Source organism: Xenopus laevis, chromosome 7S, assembly GCF_017654675.1.
Source record: "Xenopus laevis strain J_2021 chromosome 7S, Xenopus_laevis_v10.1, whole genome shotgun sequence".
Classification (NCBI taxonomy): Eukaryota; Metazoa; Chordata; class Amphibia; order Anura; family Pipidae; genus Xenopus; species Xenopus laevis.
In genome coordinates this window covers 73,499,025-73,526,030 of record NC_054384.1, presented here as the reverse complement: position 1 = coordinate 73,526,030, position 27,006 = coordinate 73,499,025, and the positions used below count along the sequence as shown (strand labels likewise).

The 27,006-nt window shown below is 38.9% G+C and overlaps 1 protein-coding gene across 1 annotated transcript; it reads left to right on the top strand.

Annotated features, from left to right (window-relative positions):
* ppp2r1b.S (protein phosphatase 2 regulatory subunit A, beta S homeolog) lies at positions 1 to 27,006 on the top strand. The gene is given in 15 exon segments (NM_001086939.1): positions 1 to 139; positions 4,438 to 4,528; positions 5,399 to 5,499; positions 12,474 to 12,706; positions 12,812 to 12,959; positions 14,608 to 14,763; positions 16,179 to 16,293; positions 16,694 to 16,764; positions 17,387 to 17,521; positions 18,857 to 19,030; positions 20,993 to 21,053; positions 23,201 to 23,355; positions 24,159 to 24,301; positions 24,637 to 24,728; positions 26,062 to 27,006. Coding segments are annotated over 15 exon segments (1,770 nt in total). The 5' UTR covers positions 1 to 61; the 3' UTR covers positions 26,079 to 27,006.

Genomic DNA, 27,006 nt, shown 5'->3' with positions numbered 1-27,006 from the left:
GTTCTAGGCAGGAAGTTGATTGTGTGCTGAGACAACAGGACGACGTTGTACCGGTGTGAAAATGGCAGGAGCTGACGGTGACGATTCGCTTTATCCCATTGCGGTGCTCATCGACGAGCTGAGGAATGAGGACGTGCAGGTGAGGCGAATGTAGCGCTGATGGACTTTGTGTGCAGCCCCCTAGCGCGTCAGTGGTGCAGGGCACACCCAGGGAGGGGGACTCTGCGCATAGCGTGCAGCGCTGATACTGCTTCTTTTACGTTCCTTTGGGTCAGCTCCTGTGTTTTGCTTTGAGTGCTGGGAATAATGGTGCGATGCCGCGGGCTCGTTCAGAATCTGCTGCCGGTCTTTTTGGTTCCCACAGTATAGTGAGCTGGGATTGTGCCAGTCATTGTGCTCTTCATACCCTTCTTCCTCTAATGCCTGCAGTGAAACCACTGACAATTACATACTGTACATGTGGGGTGCCTGACACTATATATTTGTTAGGGAAACACAGGGCCACCATTAGAAATCACGGGGCCCATACAAAAACATTTTCGGGGCCCACCTGGGCCCCGCCCACCCTGGTGCCAAGCCCCGCCCACTCCACATCAGAGTTAAAAGACCACACATCAGCGCTAAAAAAGTACCCCCCCACACACACAAGTTATAAATATTTATTGATGGTCAGGGCCCCCTTATAAGTTAAAAAAAAACTGGCGCCAGGCCCCCCCTAAAAGTTAAAAAAAAAAAAAAAAAAAGCATTGGTGCCAGTAACCTCCTTACAAGTAAAAAAAAAAAATTGGGGCCCAAAAAAAATATTTAAAAAAAAAAAAACATGGGTGCCAGGGCCCCCCTTACAAGTTCAAAAAAAATTGGGGCCCAAAAAATTAAAAAAAAATATAAAATATTGGTGCCAGTGGCCTATAGAATATTAAAATAATACATTGTTGGCCAGGGGATTAAAAAAAAAATAACCACACACACAAATCGGTGTTCAGTAGAATTGAACTCGTGGCTTCAGGACTTCAACTTCGCCTCCTTTCGAGACTTTGGTTCTTTTTGCCACCTCAGGACTTCAGCTGTATGGCACGTCCGCATTTTTGGCTGTTCGGAATAAAAAATGGCCGCAAATCTTCGGCGCTCGGAAGGGGGGCCCGGCTCTTTCACAAGTCTTTTCAAAGGGGGGCACTACCGGGCCCTCATTCATGCCCGGGCCACTTGTCCCCCCTGTCCCCCCCCTGATGACCCTGGGGATACATTGCCCACAACTCATTTTCAGATAGGTAAGAAGTGCAGGACCTTTTCTGGTCATCCTTGTCTGGATTCTTTCAAATACGATTTTGAGCCCCACTCTTACGGTTAGATTTGATTTTTTTCCCATAATATGTGTTCTTTAAGGCCTTAGAGTTAAATGTATTTATTTCCCTGAATTTACTTTTTTATTTGTAATTTGTATGTATTCAAACAAAACACACACATATATATTAATCAAAATTATTCTTATTATTGACACACTGCTAGATGTGATGCTCAGTGATTGTTTGCACCACCAAGTTGCATTGTGATGTTAAAACCTTCTGGGAAATTGTGTAGCCATTGGCCAATTTATCAGAGTCATTGCACTCTATAGGTGGACTTTACAATGCATCTAAAGGACAAAGAAACCTGAATTCACAGGTAGTACAGGTGCCAATATGTTAGACACTCAATTGTATATTCAATCACTAGGTTTTGCTTCCATGAACCCCTTTTAGGGAAAAAAAAGCACATGCCAAGGTAAGTTTCTCTTGCTGTGCCACCGTATGCCTTGCTTTTCCAGTCATGCTTAGTTAGAAATAAGCAGGACATACAAGGGTTTATTTATTCTGCCATTTGTGCCGCTTCTGACCAAGCACCTGTGTGTATTAGACCTAACAAGGGCTGCAGCTTAATTTGTTTATACAGAGCTCATTATTTCCCATTAAGCATATTACCATATCTACAGGGGGATTGGGAGAGCTTGTTCAGGTAAATACATTTTACATTTACTTTTTAATGACAACAAATTAGAAAAATATTGTGCTGATGTTTAGCGAAGGTATATGTAGTATTTTCATTATTTTTATTTCATTTGCATTACTTACAGTATGTCTTCTAGCCGGTAAGCTGCACACAAACCTATGGGTTTCAGGATATATGTGGCCTTACCATTGGGACCTTTTGTAATGTGTGCTCTTATAATAGTGGTGGGTTGATCCAGACAATTAAAACAACAACAAAAAAAAAACGTGTACTTTGGGGTGTTCAGTTCAGCATCACCCTATGCCACGCCATTTGAATAGTCATTTTTCAATTGGCACCTAGGCATTCAAACTGTCCCTGTCCTCATAATAGAGAATATAAATTAAGGATTGATTCTTACCTCCCAACTGTCCTGTTTTTAGAGGGACAGTCGCTCTTTTGCCAGCTCAACCTGCAGTCCCTCATTTGTACTGGAAAGTCCTGCTCTTCTCTGCACTGAAGAGCCAGAAAAAGAAACAAAGTTTCTAACTTAATTGGCTTTTGGCAAAGAGCACAGAACAGCCACAACAGAAGATTGGATACATTTGTAACAATTCAAATGTATCTAGATAAGCAAATACGTAATTGTAACAATATAAGATAACAGGTCCCTTGGGAAAAGTTAGACTCACAGCTAAAAGGTCAATTCACCTTCATTAGCAAAACTGTAATAACTGAAAAAAAACACAGAAATATGTTCAAACTTTTATAACCTGTGAAATTTTGTAAAATAAACACCTTAATTTTAGGGTCTGGCCACAAAATGGGCGTGGTCAAAACATTTCGCCATGCTACGTGCAGCAATTTCAAAATTCTTTTTATTTCCAAAATGTTGGGAGGTATGTTGATTACATGATCTGATTGGGTTTTTGCTCACTGTATTCTGCTGAGTGAAAGAGTGAGATTAATTTATTCTCTCTTCCTCTGAACAATCTTCCTGTAAGTGTCTGAGATCAACACAGAAGGGGGGGCTGGAATAATGGGACTCCTTTATCAACACTGGCAAATTTGCACCTGGGTAAAATTTTCTACCTGCATCTGATATAATAAATCTTTTCACTGATTGTTTGCTATGGATACTGCCTAGGTGCAGATTCTCTCTGTCTTTATAACTGAACCCCATGTTCTCTCTGTGTATCCGGGGGAGACTGCAGTTCCATCTCCCAATACAATTCAGGCAAAACTGTGTATTTGGCTCTATAGTGTGTATCAATGTACAATGGGGAATGAACATTTTTGAGCCCTTTAGAATTTCTTTATTTCTGCATAAATATGACCTAGAACTTGATTATTTTGATACAAGTCCTACAAATAGATAATGGACTGCTGGTCCATGGTCAGGCACATCATGTACAAATGAAGACAATGCCATTGTTACCCTCCCTAGGAATGGTTGACCAACAATGATCACACTAAGAGTTAAAGGAATTAAAGTCATCTCTCTTGCATGGTGAAGTCAGTGTGAAACATTGTAATAGCAGTATCATGGTCTGGGACTGTTTTGCTGCCTCTAATGCAGGGCAGCTTTGCCATTGTCGGTGGAACTGTCATTTCTGAATTGAACTACAAAATTCTTCAGGGACTTCTCAAGCTATCCATCTGTGAACTGAAGCTCAGGTGAAAGTGGTCTTTAAAGCAAGACCACAACCCTAAACATGTTGATCTGCCAAAAATTGTTAAAGCAGCCCACAAATTTGATAGGGGGAAATAATTTCGTGCAAACTTAGTCTTGTAGAAATGTTGTGTGGAGACCTAAAGCATAGGAAGCCCATCAAGATTCCTTAGTTCAAGATGTTGTATGAGGAGCAATTGGCTTAAATGTGTCGAAGCCAGGGTGCAGGACTGATCAACAGTTACCGGGAAATGTTTAGTTGTAGTTATTGCTGCCCAAGAGGGGCACACCAGTTACTGACAGCAGAGGTTCACATATCACAGGGGAAATAAGTATTGAACTGATCCGTGTTTCTCCTCAGTTAATATATTTCTAATGGGGCTATTGACATGAAATTTACAGCAGATGACGGTAACAACCCAAGTAATCCACACGTACAAAGACAAATGAGTCCATAATGGTGTTTACTGCGTTTGTTTAATGGGGTTTTCATTATCCACTCTTAGGAAGTGCACGATGAACAGTTCATGATTTAGGTCATGGTAAATTCAAAAGGTTTCACAAATTTTCAAGTGCTGTAGCACATCACTGTCCAATGAAGGTCTCTGCACGGTGTAACTTTACCTCTTGAGTAGAGTGCACAGTTTTCTTATTTGACAATCTGACTTCTTGAATACAAGCAATAAAACGGGTGTTGTGTGACAAAGCCTCTTGTCAATCTTATTTCAACTTCAATTGTCGACTTCTTCACTAATGTAGAATATCATATTCATGCTTTTGTTTTTTTACTTTTAAATTAGCTACGTCTCAACAGCATCAAGAAGCTGTCCACCATTGCTCTAGCATTGGGAGTTGAAAGAACCAGGACTGAGCTTTTGCCATTCCTTACAGGTAGGTATCATTTTTACTGCATGTAATAGCCATAGTACTGGAGTACTGGTTTGACTACCCCAAATGTCTGGTCCCACCCCATTGATATCAATGTTGTTATTCCATACCACTCCTGACTTCTTGTAACAGTATTATAAACACAGTTGATTTGGAGGTTATGGATACCATGGGGCTGTTAATCAAGGCAAACTACAGGCTGAGCCGCCAGAAGTATTTTCACAGACATTGATTATTATTGAAATGCAAAATAAATACAAATTAATCTTATAATGGCCTGTAAAAGGGGTGGTTCACCTTTACGTTAACTTTTATTATGCCCATTTCTAAGCACTTTTCAATTGGTCTTCATTATTTTTTTTATTTTTTTTAATTATTTGCCTTCTACTTCTTTGAAAACCAATTGCAAATTATGTCAGAATATCACTTTCTACATTGTAATAAAAGTTAAAGGAGAACAAGATGTCAGCCTTTTAGTATATTCCCTCATAGCAGATGTAATTAAACAGATAATTTAATTTTAATCATTTGTAATCCCATATCAAGAAAGGCATAAGTCTCTCTATAACCTTTTCAGTGTTGGCCATGGCAGCCACTATTGGCACCGTATGTTGCTTGGCAACCCAATTCCCCAAACTGTAAATGTAAAGTCTACGGCATTAGCAAATGACAACAATATATTCCATTTATGGTGGTTAAACGGTTCATGCTTCTAGCTCCGGTCACACAAACTGAGATCAGGGTTTCGGTTGTACTCAGAGTTTGAAGGGGCTGATATAAGACAAAAAGTTTTACTGAGGAGTATTGTTTAAAAATTACTTTTGCTTCATGAACCCTGTATTGTCTGGTATTAATGCATTCTTTTAATTCTAGACACCATTTATGATGAAGACGAGGTTCTTTTGGCACTTGCAGAACAACTGGGAAGCTTCACCAGTCTTGTGGGTGGTTCAGAGTTTGTTCACTGTCTTCTGGTACGTACTATGTGTTTCATGCTATTGATCTTTTAATGCTTATTGCTCGATGGTCATCCATGGGTTCTTTCTACATCTGGAAGTACAGGTATGGGACCTGTTATCCAGAATGACCTGGGGTTTTGATAGCAAATCTTGTAATCTGGATCTTCTTTCCTTAAAGGCGAAGGAAAGCTATGGAGGCATTTTATTGCCAATAGATTAGCTGCAATAATGTAAGCTAGAATGCTATATATATTCTGTAGAATGTTTTACCATACCTAAGTAAAAATCACTAGATACGCTGTTTGTTTAGGATAGCAACTGCAGTATTAGCTTGGTGTGACATCACTTCCTGCCTGAGTCTCTCCCTGCTCACTTAAAGCTCTGGGCTCAGATTACAGCAGAGAAGGGGGGCGGGAGAGGAACAAACTGAGCATGCTCTTGCCTTGGGCAATGAGGTTTAAGCTGAAGGCAGGAAGTCTGATACAGAAGCCCATGTGTACACAATAGAAGGAAAGAAATGCAGTGTTTCTTTTGACAGGGGACTCAGAGCAGCATTACTTTGAGGGTTTACTGGTATATTTAAGTGGACCTTTCTAATAAGGCTTACTTAGTTTTAACCTTTCCTTCTCCTTTAAGTCTACTAGAAAATCCTGTAAACATTAAATAAACCTAACCTTGAAAACTAATTTAGGCCCCTTTCACACATTGCATTTTTCTGCTTGTATTTTTTCAGATATTCAGATTTGATCAGATTCTTCCATGTGTGGAGAGTAAATTGCTTAAAGCGACACTTGACACAATCCTATAAAAATCATAGGAACGTGTCAGTATCAAGTAAATGCTGCATCCCTCGGTCTCCCCTGCAAACCTGCATTCATCCGACCCTCTGACACTTCTAAAAGAGTCGATTCAGTCACCCTGTGCTGTGGGCGGCGCGATCCTCCCATAGGTTGATTACGAATGAAAACAGGACTTCAGCGTATGGAAGGATCGCTCCGCCCCCCAGCCCAGCGTCACTAAAGCAACCCAGAAAATCTGTTGGTAGTGTCAGCGGGTCGGCAGTACACAGGTTCGCGGGGCTGGGGGCGAGCTTTGCAGGGAACGATTAAGGGTGCAGCATTTACTTTATACTGACGCGTTCCTATGGTTTTTATAGGAACGTGTCCGTATCGCTTTAAATGCATCCTGCTTGTTCCGGGGAACAATGGTGCAAATTTAGCGAGTACATAGATGAGCCAGTTGCTGTACACATGGGGCACAACCTGACCCAAACTGCTAGGATTTCCTCCCACACTCTATAAAATGCTCAGGCCAGTTATTTGAATGTGATGGGGAATTATCCATTGTGACTTGTGTGAATGATGAGCAAGCTTTGTTAAAGTGCTGCATAAATGTTTTGAATAATAAACAATTATGTTGGTTCAAGCAGCTATCATGCCTGAAAAGATTTTACCATGACATTTTTTTATTGTTGAGTCTCTCGAATGTTATTTAAAGGGCCAGCTTACCGGAAATTAAAGTTGTTTAGATGCTTTACAAAATTTTTTTTGAGTCCTTTATCTATCTGTCACAAAAGCCAAGTACATATATCATGGACACTGAAATGTCACCAAATTGATGTGTTTCATGCATTTTGTCGAACTATAACAAACAAGGGAAAGTTGTGCTCACCACTAGTTTTTAAAATCATTAGGCGGGGGTGCAATGAGGGTGTGACCACAAAATACATATAGACAAATACAAGATTCCTCTGCACTCAACCCATTATCAATATATTTAAGACAGAGACATTTTGTGCATACTGCTACTGAAAAATGCCTTACCCTTTAAACAAAACAGGGATTGTTTGTCCATATATTGCAATATATTTAAGCTGGCCAACTACGTCAGTCATCCCATATCTGGCCAGTCCTATGCTCAATTTTCATTTGATTCATTCCCTTTTATAAAATGTAAAATAAACCATAGAATTCTTAATGAATCAAATGAAAATTGAGCATAGGACTGGCCAGATATGGGATAACTTTGACGTAGTTGGCCAGCTTAAATATATTGCAATATATGGACAAACAATCCCTGTTTTGTTTAAAGGGTAAGGCATTTTTTAGTAGCAGTATGCACAAAATGTCTCTGTCTTAAATATATTGATAATGGGTTGAGTGCAGAGGAATCTTGTATTTGCCTCATGCATTTTGTCGACCTTGTTTGGTTGCAAACTGCCCAAGATTTTTTTTCCCTGCTAGTTCCCATATTGTTGAATGACATTTGCCTGAAATTGTCAGCTCTGGCACTTGTTACTGCAGCATGAGTGTTCTCTAGAGTGCATATACCCACAGTGATACATACATTTTTATAAGTAAATAAAATTTCTGCATTTTTCAATAAGGAGTATAAGAACACCACTTTTGTACCTTATTGTTATTTCTAAAAGGCTGTAACTGCATCTTATAGGCAACATCTACTTGAACATAGGAATCCAAACTTTGAGTAGGATATGGATTCACCTAAACCGTTAAAATCACAGGACTTTACACCATATGGTTTTTAAAAAAGTGAATTTAGTACAACTTTACTTTACAAGACATCTAAATAATGTGGTGTGTTTAAACAATACTGATATATAGTTTTCATGTGTCAAAAGAAATATTTAAATTACTACAATCTTGTACCATTTTAGAATTATTGGAGGGGCTCCTTTGACTCCTTTCAAGCCTGTACACTGTGTGGTTGTTACTGTAGGGGTGCTTTGTGTGTGCAACGCACTTATTGAAGCTTGAACCTGTAATCACTGCTGCAGTCATTTCACAGTAGATGGGTTAAAAATAAATGCTTATAATGTTTAGGATTAGATCCTAGGCTAGTGCCACCAGGACAAGTCTTTTAGTCGCTGTGGCTCACATGGGGTTGTGATTTTCCTTAATGGACATGTAAAACCTAAATTTTCCTACCATGTATATAAGTTGGGCATATCTTCCCCACCCAAACCACATCATTTGTACTGCATATACCCCCTCCATTTTCCAGCGCCATCACATTTTCCTAAAACAAATAGCAGCTTTCATCCGGTGGCCATTTTCCCTCTGGCACATCATTCGTAACATTGACATTTGCAAACAGGACATGCAATGCAGAATGCAGTTTTACACAGGCACAACATACATTTGATACAAAGTTCTTCTGGGGTTGAGCACTGTAATGGTTAAGTTGAGCTCAGGAGAGGTGGTTAGGAGAGAAAAAAAATCGTATCCTACAGCTACAGTTTCTATAGGAACCAGCAATGCTCTGTCTTCATTGGCTGTTAGACTGGAGGGTGTGTTTAGTAATCTGAGCTGAGAAGAACGGAGCATGTGCATTAACCAACAGCAAAAGTACATTCCTCAGTGAGGGGGCAGAGTGGGTTAGAGGAGGAGAAGAAATCATAAGTGATTAAGTGGATTATTTGTCCTTTCTCATTCTCTGTGCAAATGTGTTCTTTGCTCATCTACAGATCAACTTTCATGTAGGTTTATGAATTGATAACACATTGGGGTATAGCAGGATAAGTTCCATCTGCTTTTACTGTATGTGAAATTATCCTGCTATATCCCAATGTGTTATCAATTCATAAACCTACATGAAAGTTGATCTGTAGATGAGCTTTGTCAAAGTTGCATCTGGCTCCCCTCTTCCCTGCCAATCTACTTTGTGCGTCAGCAAGTAAAGCTGCCAAAATCTTAGCTCTCTTCTGAGCCTGTTTTGACTTCTGGAACAACCGCCTCGTAAGTGATGCTGGTACTGAAACAGTAGGCGCAATCTGGGGTGGGGGGGGGGGGCTGCTCTCTTGGCTCCTTTCCCAATCATGTGAGCTCAGTTTGTCAGCCATTAAATATTTCTCTCCACGTCACCAGCCCAGTTAAAGCTAATTTATGTAGGTTGGTAGCAGATGTTGCTGCATAAACTTGAATAAAACAGGCATCCCCGGCAGTGTTGTGAATATTGGTTCTATTGGATTTAAGCTAAACAGTAACCATTGGCGTTTAATGCACTTCCTAGGAAAATGGCTCAAAACTGAGAAATCATGTTTTATTTAAGGTGAATAATTATTCTGCCACCCCCCCCCCCTGCCTACCACAGCAGAAACAATATAGTAGTTCCCATATATGCAAGTAAACTGCAAAAACATAGTGACTCTCCTCTTTTTAAAAGGTTAGCTCACCTTTAACTTTTAGTAGGTTCTAGAATTTTTACTAACTTTCCAGTTGATCTACCTTGTCTGCCTCTTATGGCTTACAGAAGGGGAAGGCTGACCTTAGCAGCCTGTGAAACTATTTCTCTCTGAGGATACAATTTTACTGTTATTACTTATTTTTCTATTCAGACCCTCTCCTATTCATATTCCATTCTTTCATTCAGACCACTACCTGGTTGAATGAGCCGTCAGTTGCATGCCAGCAATCGGCTGCTGGAATTCTAAACTGGAGAGCTGCTGAACGAAAAAATGTAAAGTGCACAAAAAACATTGAAAAAAGACCATTTGCAAATTGCCTACTTAATAGTAAAATTTAATTCCTTTTGTGTCTCTTTCTTAGGGGTCCGTTTACTAAAGTGCGTTAAAAATATTCGCACAATATATAGACAGAATTTTCGCCAAATATGTTATCGCCAGTTTACTAACCTGCGGGAAATATAAATTTGCGAATTTTCTTGCGCAAGAATAATTGTTCGGCAGTTATTGCATTCGCTGAAAATAACGCTACGTACACATTAACGCATGGTTTACTAAACAGCGAAATGTGCTAAAGACAAAATTAACGCCAGAATATTCACAAACTTTTACCGCCACCTGTGTAGTGGCGTAAAAGTGTTTATTTTGCCAGAAAATTCTCAAGGGGCAGGAAATATCCCATAAAACTGTTTTTTTTTACCCATCATTCTTTGCTGACAGGAGAGAGATCTGTAGCTATTGCTGACAGGATGTTTTGGCTTCTGCTTCTATCTGTTGCAACAGCAGCAGTTTCAGCTCAGAGGTGTATTATTGGCAGCGGGCATCACAGTCCAAGGATTCGTCAGCCTCTACGCTTTTTTGGTTTCATTGTGATTGGCTAAATTAAACTGTGCATTTCTATGATGCAAAGAGATTGACTGGTATCATTTCTTGTTCCTATGATTCTATTGGCAGAAGGGTTTATATGATGCAGACATGTTTGATTGGTGTTACTCTGGTGATGTTGTTGGATGGTATAATCATCAGTCAATAAAGTTTGAGTTTTGAAGCTGCATTTCTGGCCATAAATGTCACAGTAAAAATTGCCATAATAACCGCCATAAAACAAGACTATTTTATAGCATAAATATTCGCAAAAACGTAATTTTTCGCCAGAAAATTCGCAACTCACTAAAATTACCGCTAACGTTAGCTGATTCCTTAACGTAGTTACCGCAAGTGATCGCAATGACTTCTGAGCGCATCGCTGTTTAGTAAACTTAGTCGCTGCGAATATTCTGGCGTAAGAATATTATCAGCGATAACATGCGGAAACGTAATGTCAGATTTACCGCACTTTAGTAAACGGACCCCTTAGAGCAGGGATCCCCAACCTTTTAAACCCGTGAGCAGCATCAAGAAGTTAAAGGAGTTGAGGAGCAACACTAGTATGAAAAATGTTCTTGGGGTGCCAAATAAGTGCTGTGATTGGTCATTTGGTAGCCCCATGTGGATTGTAAACCTACATTGAGGTTCTGTTTGGCAGTGCACCTGGTTTTTATACAACCAAAACTTGCCTCCAAGCCTGGAATTCAAAAATAAGCTCCTGCTTTGAGGCCACTGGGAGCAACATCCAAGGGGTTGGAGAGCAACATGTTGCTCACGAGCTACTGGTTGGGGATCACTGCCTTAGAGTGTCACTTCCACTGATACAACAGATTCATAGCAGAAATCCGTTAACATAATCATTATAAATGCCTTTCTGGATTTTTTATTTTTTTTTGTTCTTGCTTCTTACTTGCCTTTGTATTAAAGGAGACATTTTGTGTAAAAAAAAAAAAAAAAAAAAAAAAAAAAAAAGAATAAAAAAAATAAGAATGTACCAGTGCATTATACTCATTTAGATATAGAAGAATTGTGCTTTAAAAAGTAGAGTTTCATGCTGATTTATTGAATATTGCTTCAAATACCCTAATAATCCCTCCCTTCTCTTCCACTTCCTGCTCCCTGAATTCACAGGCTCTGCAGGGAAGCAGAGGACAGAAACCAATCAGCAGCTAGCAGGACCTGATAGAGATCTGAAGCCTGTCTGTGCTTGTGTAGCTGCAGGGCTGTGATCTGGCAGGGACCGTTAGGACACACCCACCCCTCATTTGAAACAGGGGCAGGGACCAGAGAACGTTTATAGGGAGCTCCAATAAAGAAAATATAAATTTTTAGCACCATGTAAAAGCAACACCATATATTACTTAGAATTGCCTACAAAAAAAGTTGTTTTTTTTTTCATTTATCTTAAATGTCTCATTTAAAATAACAGTAACACCAAAAAATTTATGTTTTTAAAATAATAAAAATATAATGTCATGTTGCCTTGTACTTGTACAACTGGTGTGTTTGCTTCAGAAACACTACTATAATTTATATAAACAAGCTGCTGTGTAGCCATTGGGGCAGCCATTCAAAACTGAAAAAGGAAAAAGCACCAATATACACAGCAGATAAAGTCTAGGATTATTCAGAACTTTGTTCTCTACTGTGTATCCTGTGCTTGAATGGCTGCCTCCATTGCTATGCAGCAGCTTGTTTATATAAACTATAGTTGTTTTTCTAAAGTAAACACATCAGTTTTACCAGTGCAGTTTTATTCCTTTAAAACCTTTCAATTGTTGATGTTACTGTTCCTTTAAGAACATCCAGCACATTTGTACGTGTATATGATTTGATTAAGGGAATCTTTCATGAGTGCTTTGGTTGAGAGACGAGCGTCTCCTATCCCTTATTTTATTTCAATTCTTTTTCTGCACAGCCCCCTTTGGAAAGCCTGGCAACTGTTGAAGAGACAGTCGTTCGTGACAAGGCAGTGGACTCCTTGAGGAAGATCTCTAATGAACATTCTCCTGTTGATCTTGAAGCTCACTTTGTACCACTGGTTAAACGTCTGGCCAGTGGGGACTGGTTCACTTCTCGTACATCTGCTTGTGGCCTTTTCAGTGTCTGCTATCCCAGGGTGTCCAGTACAGTCAAAGCAGAAATAAGGCAGTAAGTATCCTGAGTGGATGTTGCTTTTGCAGTGCAGTTCTGAGCGGCAAACTGAAGTATAACCCATGTTGCTTTTGCTTACAACCTCCCCCTGTTTTCCTGTAGACATTTTCGCAATCTGTGTTCAGATGACACTCCTATGGTGCGCCGTGCAGCTGCATCCAAACTGGGAGAGTTTGCCAAAGTCCTTGAGCTTGAGTATGTAAAGAATGACCTCATTCCTCTATTTACCAATCTGGCTTCAGATGAACAGGTAAGAAAGAAGCTTGTTGCATGTAGGTGCCTTAAAGGTGAACTAGAAATGTTCTGCATTATGTTTTGTGCTGCTGTACCAACCCAAGGCAACCACAGCCCTTTAGCATTAAAGATCTGTCTCCAAAGATGCCCCAGTAGCCCCCCATCTTCTTTTCTGCTGATTCACTGCACATGCTCTGTGCTGCTGTCACTTACTGAGCTTAGGGACCCACTCACAATATACAGTACACATAGAATATAAATGTCATAATATAAGGCTGATTAGTAACTAATACAGATAATTACTACATGGCAGCACAGAAACCAGTGCAACTAGCATCAAAATGTAATAATCAGCCCTGTAGCATCGGCTTATATTACAGACCAACCTCATTTTCTGCTTGATAATTTCTGACAAACCCCTAAGCTTAGCTTCTCAACAGCTGCTCCGAGCCCACTGCGCATGTGAGTGTCACAGACTTTCCAGGCTGGTGCAATAAGTTCAGTATATAAAATAAGGCATTTTTAGCCACGTTAATTTTTAGGGCTTAGTTCTCCTTTAAAATAATTGGTTTTAGAATAATGATCTTTTAAAAGATGGAGGTTCATTTTTTAGCTGTACATTATTTGCAGTGTGATTTTTGGTATGGATCAAATGTTGAAATTGCAATTGCCATAGAAATCAAATATAGCTTATCGCTGGCCGCCCACACACTTCACAGATTACTGCACTGGTGGTGAAGTCCTCCTTCCATGACCAGCACAGTCAATTTAGCTATTTAAATACTTCCACACACTATTATAACCAGGGAAGCTTACCCCATTTATTATGACCACTTGTGATGCACAGTTGGTCACAATAAATGGGGTAAGCTCCCCAACTGCATATCATTTTTTTTTTGTGTGTCTACATTAAAAGTAATTAAAGGTGAACTAATAAGAAACTTTCTAAATACAATCAATTAAATATTCTGCATGGTTTCTGAAATAATCAAGTTTATGTTCACTATCCCTCTCTCAGCATCTATTTCTCTCTTCATGCAGCAGTTGGGTGTCAGATGAATGATCCAATATATCTTACTGGGGGCTCCTTTCCTAGCAGATGTATTAGAGCTCATTCAAATAACTGATTTCAGTACAAACAAAATATAACAAAAATAACTGCCTTTTGCCCAAATTCTGCATGTAGAAAGACAGGTTAATAATGATCTCTAATACATCTTTTAGGCAAAAGGAGCCCCTCTATAAGATATATTGGATTTAAAGGTCAATGAATATCTGACACCCAACTCCTGAAGAGAAAGAGATGCTGAGAGAGGAATATGATGCTGAAGATGAACTTAATTATTTCAGAAACAGTACAGAATTTTTAATTGATTGTATTTATAAAGATTCTTGTTTCAGAATTTAAATTTTTGCGAGTTTCCCTTTGAATTGAAAACTTTCGGATGACCACACAGGCAGATGTCTTAAGCCAGTTGCCTATAACATCTCGGTGATAATCTAAATACTCTTTATGTACCTGCATTATAGATCAGGAGAAACACAAGTAGTCTTGGTCATACTTTTACTACTGCAGTATTTGGCAACCGTAAATACTAACTGCTAAAACCATGTTTTGTTTTGAGAGCAATATTTAAGTACATTCTCCGTTTTGTATTGCACAGGACTCTGTGCGTCTCTTGGCAGTAGAAGCATGTGTAAATATTGCTGAGTTACTGCCTGAAGAAGATCTGGAAGCCCATGTGTTGCCAACTTTACGTCAAGCCACAGAAGACAAATCATGGCGTGTCCGCTACATGGTTGCAGACAAGTTTTCAGAGGCAAGGCTGTTTAAATCTTCCTAATTTATGGGTTTTAGTGTTGGCTATTTATTGTACAGGAAAGGTACTGGTGGTATGTTTATTTTCCTCTGTTTGATTTGGCTATCATAGGTTGTCGTGGCACATTTGCTCAGACCTCTTCTTTGCTCAGCACAAGGTCATAGAACTATAGAAGACAATATAAAGTCATAAAAACTCTGCCATAGTTCAGGCAACAAGGACAGCAAATAAGTGTCCACCCCATATGCCCCCCCTCCCAATGAAAGGTTTATTGGTGATTAACTTCAGATATTTAAAGGGGAAGGTAACCTAGTCGGCGCAAACCCCCCACCCCCCCTCCCGTTTGTTGCCCACCCTCCCTCCTCCCCCCTGGCCTACCTGTCCCGCTGGGCAAATGCCCCTAACTTGTTACTTACCCTTCTGCGCAGGTCCAGCCCAGGGAGTTCACAGACGACATCTTCTTCCACGCGATCGTCTTCCTGCTTTGAACGGCGCATGCGCAGTAGGATCATTTCGCTGGTACGATCTACTGCGCGTGACTTTTGGCGCGTGCGCAGTAGATCCGTACCGGCGAAATGATCCTACTGCGCATGCGCCAAAACGCCGTTCAAAGCAGGAAGAAGATCGCGTGGAAGAAGATGTCGTCGGTGAACTCCCTGGACTGGACCTGCGCAGAAGGGTAAGTAACAAGTTAGGGGCATTTGCCCAGAGGGACGGGTAGGCCAGGGGGGAGGAGGGAGGGGGGGCAACACACGGGAGGGGGGAGGGGTTTTGCGCCGACTAGGTTTCCTTCCCCTTTAAAGGGATACCATCATTTTTTTAAATGCATCAGTTAATTTCTCAAAAGAGCAAACAGATTTTTTTACATTTCATTTTGGAATCTAAAAGGGGGCTAGACATATTGTCAGTTTCCCAGCTGCCCCCAGTCATGTGACTTGTGTTCTGATAAACTTCAGTCACTCTTTACTGTTGCAAGTTGGAGTGATATCACCCCCTCCCTTTACCCCCCAGCAGCCTAACAGAACAATGGGAAGGTAACCAGATAGCAGCTCCCCAACACAAGATAACGGCTGCCAGGTAGATCTAAGAACAGCACTCAATAGTAAAAATCCAGGTCCCACTGTGACACATTCAATTACATTGAGTAGGAGAAACAATAGCTTATCTGAAAGCAGTTCCATCCTAATGTGCTGGCTCTTTATGAAAGCACATGACCAGCCAAAATGACCTGAGATGGCTGTCCACACACCAATATTACAACTAAAAAATACACTTGCTGGCTCAGGAAAGCAATTTTATATGGTAGAGTGAATTATATGCAGTGTATACAGTGTAATTTAGAAATAAAAATCATGACAGAATCCCTTTAAGTGAGTGCACATGTAACTTGCCAGTATACCCTGTTCTCTTTTCAGCTCCAGAAAGCTGTGGGTCCAGAGATTACTAAAAATGACCTTGTCCCAGCCTTTCAGAACTTACTTAAAGATTGTGAAGCTGAAGTGCGGGCTGCTGCTGCTCATAAAGTTAAAGGTGAAAGAATATGGATTTACTGCAATGAAATGTTTTTCTTCTGCTTTTTAATTTGACTTTTATATGCATTTTTTATTTTTTATTTTTTTTAAGCAAAATCTGTTATAAATAAAATTATGTGCACCTAAATGTCATTTAGAAGCATTGGATCTTAGGAGGATCAAACTAATTGTAATTGCTGTTTATGTGTTTTGGCTCATCCACTAAAGATAACTAGTTGAAGCATGGCTATGAAATAGCCAAAATTGGAGTTCTACTGTAATCGGTTCTGAATGTCACTGGATAAAACTAAAGTGCTTAATGCTCTTGAACCAAAGTTGAGTTAACCATGGCTGCTCGTTTGATCAGATACAAATTAGCATTGCACTCTCTTTATTAATAAAGATCTGTTCTGTTTTAGAATTCTGTGAAAACTTGCCAGATGATGGAAGAGAGACCATTATAATGAGTCATATTTTACCTTATGTTAAGGTAAGTTTCTTCAAAGCAGTGTATCCTAAATGAAGGTGACTAATTTTTTGCTGCATTTTAGAGGGATTCTATCATTGTTAGACCAGTTTTAGCTCTGCTTATCCACATCATGGTCATTTTTTATAAACTTCTCTGGTTTGGCATTTGAAGCCTTGCATTACACTAAGCTTGCAGAGTATGCTTACAGTGGATCAGTTCTCTCGGTGAAAATCTGCTACCTCCTATAGGATCGTACCCATAGTAATGCTCAGACAGTTCGTACACATAATGGCTATAGATTTATCTCTGACTTTCCTGAGGTAAATTTGACAAGACAAGAAGGTGCCTAATATTGGAGATAAATATCTGAAGATCCGCAATCAGCAATTAGATTTAAACAGACACCTATAAGTTAGAAAACAAAAGCAAATATCTGATTGGTTGCTATGGGCAACATCTCGAGAAATCTCTCCAGATATTTATATCCAATGTTGGCAAACCTCTGTCTGTCTCAGTGTCCTGTTGGGAGCTTTATTCTGACACTCTCTTATTTTAGCTCAGTGCCTCCCATCATAATCCATACAAATTATATGTTTAATAACACTTCGCTCTGTTTTACTAGCATCTTTGTAATGTTTTGTAGGAATTGGTTTCTGACACAAACCAGCATGTGAAATCGGCCTTGGCCTCTGTAATCATGGGATTATCCACAATTTTAGGCAAAGATAATACAATTGAACACCTCCTGCCTCTCTTCCTGGCCCAATTAAAAGATGAGGTAATGTCTCCATTTTTCTGATGTTGATTACCTGATTTGTTAATACTGTTAATTAGCACTTTATTCTGGTGTTGTTTCCCCCAGGATTGTTTCAGTTTTTACATGCCAAAAATATTATTTTATTCTATACTGTTTCTAAATGTTTGTGTGTTGATAATGTGTAGATCACTCTGTAAGATATCTGATTGACTCTTAAGAACTGCAGGCCTGTCTACTAGTCTTAAGGATAAGGGATACTCCAGGTTTGGGATCCGACCCATTTCAATTCCCTTATTATGGCAACTCCTCATAGTATGATTAAGGGGCAGATTTACAAAATTCGAGTGAAGAATTCGAATGTAAAAAACTTCGAATTTCGAAGTATTTTTTGGGTACTTCGACCATCGAATTGGTTAAATTCGTTCGAATTCGAACGATTCGAAGAAAAAAACGTTTGACTATTCGACCATTCGATAATCGAAGTACTGTCTCTTTAAAAAATACTTCGACCACCTACTTCGGTAGATAAAACCTACCGAAGTCAATGTTAGCCTATGGGGAATGTCCCCATAGGCTTGCCTGTGATTTTTTGATCGAAGGATTTTCCTTCGATCGTTGGATTAAAATCATTCGATTCGAAGGATTTAATCGTTCGATCGAACGAAAAATCCTTCGATCGATCGATCGCAGGATTTGCGCAAAATCGTTCGACTTCGATATTCGAAGTCGAACGATTTTAGTTCCCAGTCGAATATCGAGGGTTAATTAACCCTCGATATTCGACTATTGATGAATCGGCCCCTAAGTTTACATTTGCTCTCGTAAGGCTTTCCACATATTTCACCACAAATCAAAACATTTGTTTAATTTGTTTTTCTGTACCAATACGAGTAATGCCCCTGCACAAAAAATTGGCCTACATGATTTATTTATTTTTGGTATGGGGAAAAAAAACCTGGCAATTTCTTTTACTTCATTCACAGCTAAATTTAGATTGATGCATTTTTTATTATAAGACCATTTTGTAGCACCAGCCATTTGTAACTCTCTTTCACAACAGACTTGTTTCAGAGACTCGGATTTCCAAAAAAGTAGGTGGGGATTCAGGCAAACTGTTTGACCCAGAAGGCATACATTTTATTGAAAAATCTGTATAAACTTTCCTGATTTTGTGTTTTTTGTGTCTTAAGATCAATTGCTTGATTGTAACTCCTCTTCATTTATTTATGTTGTATATTATTCAAATAAAAGTCCACAATACTAGACAGTTGCTTCGTGTCGATGGAGAACAAAAAGTTCATTCTTTCAGTGTACATTTTTAAAGTGCTCCTTTTATTTCCATCTTTCTTTTTGTAGTGTCCAGAAGTGCGCCTGAATATTATATCTAATTTGGACTGTGTGAATGAAGTGATCGGCATCCGCCAGCTTTCTCAGTCCCTGCTTCCTGCTATAGTGGAGTTGGCTGAGGATACAAAGTGGAGAGTGCGGCTGGCAATCATTGAGTATATGCCACTACTTGCTGGTCAGCTGGTAAGTGTTCATCTATTGGTTTCACAGATTGGTAGAAAAGGCACAATTTTGATGAACCTTACAATGATCTACAAGTGTTGCATTTTAACAAACTGGAACATTTGTAAACCATTTTTTCAAATCGGTTTCATTATTTTTTTCATGTTCATTATAGTTGGACTTATCTAAAAAGTTGCATAGATTGTATCTATCATTGAAAAAAATCCTTTCAATCATTGGACAATGTATGTCTGTGTTTGTGTGCATGTTGGGGACCAGTTTCAACCCCCCACCTTTTGGGCTTGCAAGGAGCAAGTTCAGGTCAATGCAGTGCTTTTCCAGTGGGAGGGTGATAAGCCCAACTTTGTCCTTGGCCCAACCCCATCTGCGACATCAGCCCCCTCTCATTCCTCCTCCTTCTGACAGCTGTGGCTTATTTATATACTTATGTTCTATAAGTAAAGACAGGGTCGGGTTGTTTTCAGGTTTGAAGCAGGCTAGAATAGGTCAGGGTTGACTTTTTGTTGACTTGCAGATAGGCAAAAGTCCCTGTTTTTGCACTGAAATGCCTCCACCCCTCCCCCAAAAATAAGGCTTTCATACTAGAATTTTTTTTTACATGTATTTATAGTGAAATCTTGTATTACAATTACTAAACATATCTGAATGGAGATGAGTTAATATGCTGCATGAGCAAGGGTTACCTCTGCTGTATTTTATTTTACTACTTGTATTGAAATGGGTAAGCACTTTGAGAATATGGCCAATGACCTGCTTCATACTAAAAATTGATGTTTAGGGATGAGCAAAATAGTTTGCAGAGAAAAGAAAACACCTATAGATTTTAATGGATAGTTGAAAAAAAATGTTGCTCTGTTTGAAAAATTTTGCACGGGTTGAATGTGTCTGAGGACTTTTTTTTTTTGCCATTTCTTAAATTTTGCAGAAACAGGTCAGATTTGCCCATCACTATTGATTAATTTGATTAATTTTGACATTAAGGGGATTTCTATCTACAGGTTTTTCTTTTGTTTTTTTGTAATTCTAAGCAATTTTTACAATTGGTGAAACAGAAGCCACAGACCTTAAAGAAGAACAAAACCCTACAAATGAATATGGCTAAAAATGGCGTATTTTAGATACTGAACTTATTGGACCAGCCTAAAGTTTCAGCTTGTCAATAGCAGCAATGATCCAGGACTTCAAACTTGTCACAGGGGGTCACCATCTTGGAAAGTGTCTGTGACACTCACATGCTCAGTGGGCTCTGAGCAGCTGTTGAGAAGCTAAGCTTAGGGCTCGTCACAAATTATCAAGCTGCCATGTAGTAATTATCTGTATTAATTATTAATCAGCCTTATATTGTGACATTTCTATTCTATGTGTACTGTATATTGTGAGTCAGTCCCTAAGCTCAGTAAGTGACAGCAGCACAGAGCATGTGCAGTGAATCCGCAGAAAAGAAGATGGGGAGCTACTGGGGCATCTTTGGAGACACAGATCTTTACTGCTAAAGGTCTGTGGTTGCCTTGAGCTGGTACAGAAGCCCAAAACACAATGTACAACATTTCTAGCTACTTCCTTAGTTAAGCTTTAGTTTTCCTTTAAGGAGAATTAACTACTTTTGCAACTGAAAGAAACATGCCTTTCTTTTAGTTGCGGTTAAGTATCCAAATAACTAAAGCAGTTTTTTTGTGTATATTGGAAAGAAGCAGTACGTTTTGGGTGATCCCCTTTAATCATCTTGTGCATTGCTTTAATGCACATAGGATAGTCTGGGAATTACCTGTATCTAGTGGATGAATGGATGACAAGCCTAACACCATAGTAAGTACATAGTTGGGAAAAAAATGAAACCCTTCCAAAGCTAGCTCGTTTGCTGGCAAGCCGTTTTGTGACAAAACATCTTATTTTGCTTTTAAGCTAAGGGAAAGTTAATGGATTTTACAAGTGCTCTTTGCCTTTTTTTCTTTTATTTCACAGGGTGTGGAGTTTTTTGATGAAAAGCTGAATTCCTTGTGTATGGCTTGGTTGGTTGATCATGGTAAGACTACTGGCATCCTCTTGTGGTTTATGTCTGGGTTGATTTATCACCTTTCAATGGTTAGGTTAGTCTCTTAAAAAATACTTCTAATGTGTTGTAACTACCAATAATTAAAAGGAATTTCTTTGGGATTTTGTATCAATACAATGAATGGTAGAAATAAAAAAAATCTCAAGTTTTCAAAATTATTAACTGATCGTATTGAAACACACACACACACACATCCCAAAAACACTCTAACAAATGGTCTTGGAATAGTGAAAATCCCAATTTAATTTTTATTCCAAGTTGTAGCACAACAGAATATTTAAAAATACCTGCACAAAACAGTAGACGGTGTGGCAGATTTAGTAACATTTTGTGATTTTGATTTTTATCAACTGCAAATTAGGCTGCTAAACTTGAATATTTTAAAAAAATTGAGTGCTTAAAACTGGAATGTAAAAACGTGGCATCTGAAAGCTCATGAATTCATGTAGAAGTCAATGTGACTTGTATTGGCAAAATACTAAGTTGTTAGTTTGCTACCTTTTTAAGTTCTTTTTTCCAGGATTTATCAGTACAAAGGACTGCTGTTCAGTTTCCCATGTACAAAAACATTGTGCAAGCTCTTGCTTTTGTGCAGTCTCTCCATCAATGGTTGCCGTGCCAATGCAAAGGGGCTTGATTAGTATATAAATGAGTTGTTTAGAGCAGTGCTTTGCTGCAGAACAGTTAACACCTGTGTGACCATGACATTCAGAGCAGTACGCCTGTTTAGTTTTATGGCAAGTATTACAAAGTGTTTCCAAAGCAGTTTTCAATCTGGAGTCTCAGAATTTAAAGGGGTGATTCACCTTCAAGTTAACTTTTAGTATTTTATATAATTGCTAAGCAACAATCATTATTTATTTTTAATTATTTGCCTTTTTTTCTGACTCTTCCCAGATTTCAAATGGGATCACTGACCACATCAAAAAACAACTGCTCTGTAAAACTACAAGTTTTATTGTTTATTGCTACTTTTTATTACTCCTCTTTTTATTCAGGGGCTCTCCTTTTCATATTGCAGTCTTTTATTCAAATCAGTGTATGGTTAATAGGGTCATTTGGACCCTAGCAACCAGATGACTAAAATTGGCAACTGGAGAGCTGCTGAATTAAAAGCTAACTCAAAGCCCGCAAATAATGAAAAATTAAAACCAATTGCAAATTGTCTCAAAATATTAGTCTCTGCAACATACTAAGGGGCAGATGTATGAAGGGTCGAATATCGAGGGTTAATTAACCCTCGATATTCGACTAGGAACTAAAATCGTTCGACTTCGAATATCGAAGTCGAACGATTTAGCACAAATCCTGCGATCAAAGGATTATTCGAACGATTAAATCCTTCGAATCGAACGATTCGAAGGATTTTAATACAACGATCGAAGGAATATCCTTCGATCAAAAAATCTCAGGCAAGCCTATGGGGACCTTCCCCATAGGCTAACATTGACTTCAGTAGCTTTTAGCTGCCGAAGTTGGGGGTCGAAGTTTTTCTTAAAGAGACAGTACTTTGACTATCGAATGGTTGAATAGTTGAACGATTTTTAGTTCGAATCGTTCGATTCGTAGTCGAATTCGAAGGTCGAAGTAGCCCAAAAAACACTTCGAAATTCGAAGTTTTTTTAATTCGAATCCTTCACTCGAGCTTTGTAAATGTGCCCCTAAATGTTAAGTCAAAGGTGAACACCCCCTTTAAAGGAACAGTTACATCAAAAGATGAAAGTGTTTTAAAGGAATAAAAATATAATGCAGTGTTTCCCTGAACTGGTAAAACTGATTCAGAAACACTACTATTGTTTATATAAATAAACTGCAGTGTAGCAATGAGGGCTGCTATTCAAAGGAGAAAAAGGCTGAGGTTACACAGCAGATAAGCTCTGTAGAACTTAATGGTGTTATTTGTTATCCACTATTTAACCTCTACCATATAGCCTTTTTTTACATTTCCGCCATTGCTGCACAGCAGCTTTGTTTTTACGCATTCATCCTCACCTATGTTTAGTTGAAGCCAGAGCTTCATTTTGAGTCGCATCAGTAGATAGCTACAATCTCCACTTCTAGCTTGGCTTTTTTGTCAGCCACCTTTTACATTTTTAATTTTGTTATTCACTACTTAGTCTATGCGATCAGAGAAGCTGCAACCAATAATCTTATGAAGTTGGTAGAAAAGTTTGGAGCTGAATGGGCCCAGAACACCATCGTTCCCAAGGTTCTTGCCATGGCAAATGATCCAAACTACCTGCATCGAATGACCACACTGTTCTGTGTCAATGTAAGTATGTGGTTAATCAATTCAGTTCTGAGCTTTTCTTAAATGTTTTGAGATGTTAATTGTGTAAGAAGCTACCCAGACTTTCAGCATAACCGGTGTACGACCTAGGGTTTAAAGGGGATTTAATGCGAAAATGAAAATGTAATATGAGCTTCATCTCACTGCAATAATACTTTCTAAATACAATCAATTAACAATTCTGTACCGTTTAAGAAATAATCAAGTTGCCCTGCAGTATCTCACAACCTGTCACTCTTCATGCTGTGGTCCGGGTCAGATTTTGATTGACCGGTAAGTCTAATATGTCTTTTAGGGGGGCTCCCTTTCTTAGCAGAATGACTCAAATAACCAAATCCAGCACAAACAAAAGTTAATAAAATAACAGACTCGGGAAAACACTTTGCAAGCAGAGAAACAGGATTTCCATCAGAGCTGGGTTAAGGGTGCAACGCCACCAAAGGATGTATCAGACCTAACTGTCAGTCAAAAACTGACACCACCTACTGCATGAAGACAATAAAGAGAGACAGGTTGCTCAGGGGGGTGAGTGAAGAATAACTTAATGATACAGAATTTTTCATTGATTGTATTTAGAAAGTTTCTTATTTCAGCAAGATGAAGCTTATATTAAATGTTCATTTTCGCAATAGATCCCCTTTAAAGTAGCTCAAGAATTGCCTGCTGCCGTTTACTGACAGCAGTCGTAAGCAATTTTAACTATTTTGGTGAAAATCTCTTATTCTAATGTTATTATTGTTGTATTTTATGTATTTGGTTCTTATTATCATGTCTTGTGTTACTAGGCCCTGTCTGAGGCCTGTGGAAAGGAAATAACCACCAAACTGATGCTCCCAATTGTGCTCAAAATGGCAGCTGACCAGGTAGCAAATGTACGATTCAATGTGGCTAGATCCCTACAGCGAATAGGTCCAGTACTGGATGACACGTAAGTATTGGCACAAGTTTCTGTAAAGATGGCATGCAGTAACAATATCTGTATTCTGTGGACATTCTTTAACTTCTGTATGAGATTCCCAATTCAAAGTTACATTGATGTCCCTGTGGTTCTGACTTACACTCATTTTCACAGTGCAGGAGTTCACTTGGATAATTCAGGGAATTGAAGTTGTTTTACAGGTGCCCCATCTCAAACCATACAAGTCAGAAATCACACACACATCTTGTGTAAATTTAATGTGATTTGCAACCATTCTGTAGGGGCGCTAGATAGGAAAAATAGGGATGACTGCAATTTATATCTAAGAATTTCTTGTGTTTTAGAACATTGCAATCTGATGTCAAACCCATTCTGCTGAAGTTGGGACAGGATGAAGACATGGATGTGAAATACTTTGCGCAGGAAGCAATGACTGGTAAAAATAAAAAAACGTTTTTGCAGAAAGTTCTGAATAACAAGAATGCTGTCTCTCATAAACTCCATGATAATTAAATAATTCACATGTTAAAGGGGAACTCCACAAAAACATAACTTTTTGAAAAATAAACACAATTTCAAGCAACTTTGCAATCAAATCAATTAAAACATATGCAGATTTTTAATGATTTTTAATGGTTTCTGAAAAGTTCCCTAAGCCTATCCCACTTCTCTCCTGCTGATCTCTCTGACTACTTTGCTGAGCTGGCTGACTACTGTTACTTTGTATCAACAGCCATCTGTCCTCAGCCTGCATCCTCCAAATGTCACAATTCCTGGCACATGTGATTTCAATAAGGAACAGAACATCCCAGTGCAATGCATTGTGGGTTATGTAGTTCCTGCATGCTGTCTGTAAGCTGTGGAGAAGTTGTTACAATTTGTAACATCAGTGTTTAGTCCCTCCTTCCCTGCCAGGATTTCAGCATAGAAAATGGCATTTATTCATACTTTTTTTAAGAAAACGATAATGGTGATTCATATATTGGGGGTTTCTGTGTTTTATGGGCCTCTTTATCAAATTTTGGTTTGAAAAAAAATAATTGTATTTTTCTCATTTTTATTGAAGGCAAAATAATTCTATTGGCTTTGTTTAATGATCCAACTTACAGAAAACCCCAGGTCCTTTACCTGCAGTCGTTTGGGTGGACCAGGGAGCATTAACTGTAATGACCTTGGTAATACAAGTAATGTTGCTTATCAGTTAGTCGTGGTGGTCCAATGCTGCACGCACCTTAGCCATTACTGTTCCCTTATTAAAAGGAGACATTTAATCTGTAATGGTTTGCTGTGGGTGGTTGCTGTTGACGGCAAGGAAAAGTAGCCCTTGGTTGTTAGCGCCTGGAACAATTCAGGGTAAGGGCCAGTTGCTGTCATTGTGGTAATCAAATCTCTGAACACAATTATATAACTACAACCCTAACAGTTTTGTGCTTATGAGAATGTAGTTGTTCTCCTTAGCAGTTGACCATTCTGTATGTTTGGCTCATTCTGCAGTTTTACACCAGGGAAAGCCTCTAGCTAACACATGGTCCCTCACTTTCTTGCTTCTGCTGCTGTTTGCAAGGCACTGAGTATAGTAATTAAGTGAAAACAGATCTATTAAATGCCCACCACACTATAGTAGATTTACAAATCACAGATACACTTCCCCTTTAATACTTTTTGGTGAATGCAATGGTGTTTATAAAGTGGGGGTTGCCTGCCGTTTTGCTCTGTTTGCCATTCTAGTAAATGTGAGTTTTATGACCGATCCCTCTCTTGCTTTGCAGTTCTTGCTTTGGCATAAGGAAGATGTAGGAAACCCGGCCCGGCTCTCTGTTCTGTATGAATCTGGAAACAACCTTTAGAGACCTCATGGATACAAATGGCAACTACTGTTGGAAGACCACATTCCCACACATGTGCCTCTTCTGGAACAAAAAAAAAACTTTTTTAAGAATTATTTATGCATTTTCTGTTACCGTTTATTTGCTTATTGATGGTCTTATTTTTACTGGTGGCTCAGTGTATCATCTAAGTGTTCTGGTGATGGGCACAAAACCTGCTAACTTGAACATGAGACGGCAGCAGGCTCCACCTGCTATATTCATAAAAGTTTAAATCCTAACTGTTGAAAAGTGAAGCTAAAATTGTATTGAGTCAAGTAGAGTAGGGTTAGGCCTGATATGTGAGCTCACACGGAATAGCAACTCTCTACTGAATTTCCAGCCCATTTCTTGGCCAGCTTACAGGTAACTGTGCAATATCCCAACTTCAGTTATTCCTTATAGTATGCACGTTTGTCTGGTATAGGAAAGACTAAAAGAATGCAGAGATGCTCCTAAACAGTTCATCTGGCAAATATTCAAAGACTTGCATCTAGTGACCCTTGTTTTGATTTCATTTCTATTTTGGCTTCTAACAAAATGTGAGCCCACTGGAAAGGTCAGTGTTCTTTTTTTTAACCGTAAAAGTTACAGGACGCTGCAACGTGAATGAAATGGCTACTAATCTTTTGTTTTTTTTATTATTTTAATGAAGTGCTTATATGGCAAAATTGGGTGGGATATAGAGCAGACGAGCACGATTTTCAGGTCCGAATTCAGTTTACTGCCCCTTTAGTGGTCAGAGGCATTCCCTCATAGTGTATATTGCTGTTCTGCTTTGCACTCTTATCAGCTGTAGAAATTGTCATGTATGTGCCCAGTAATAAGGAAATAAAGATTAAACTTGTG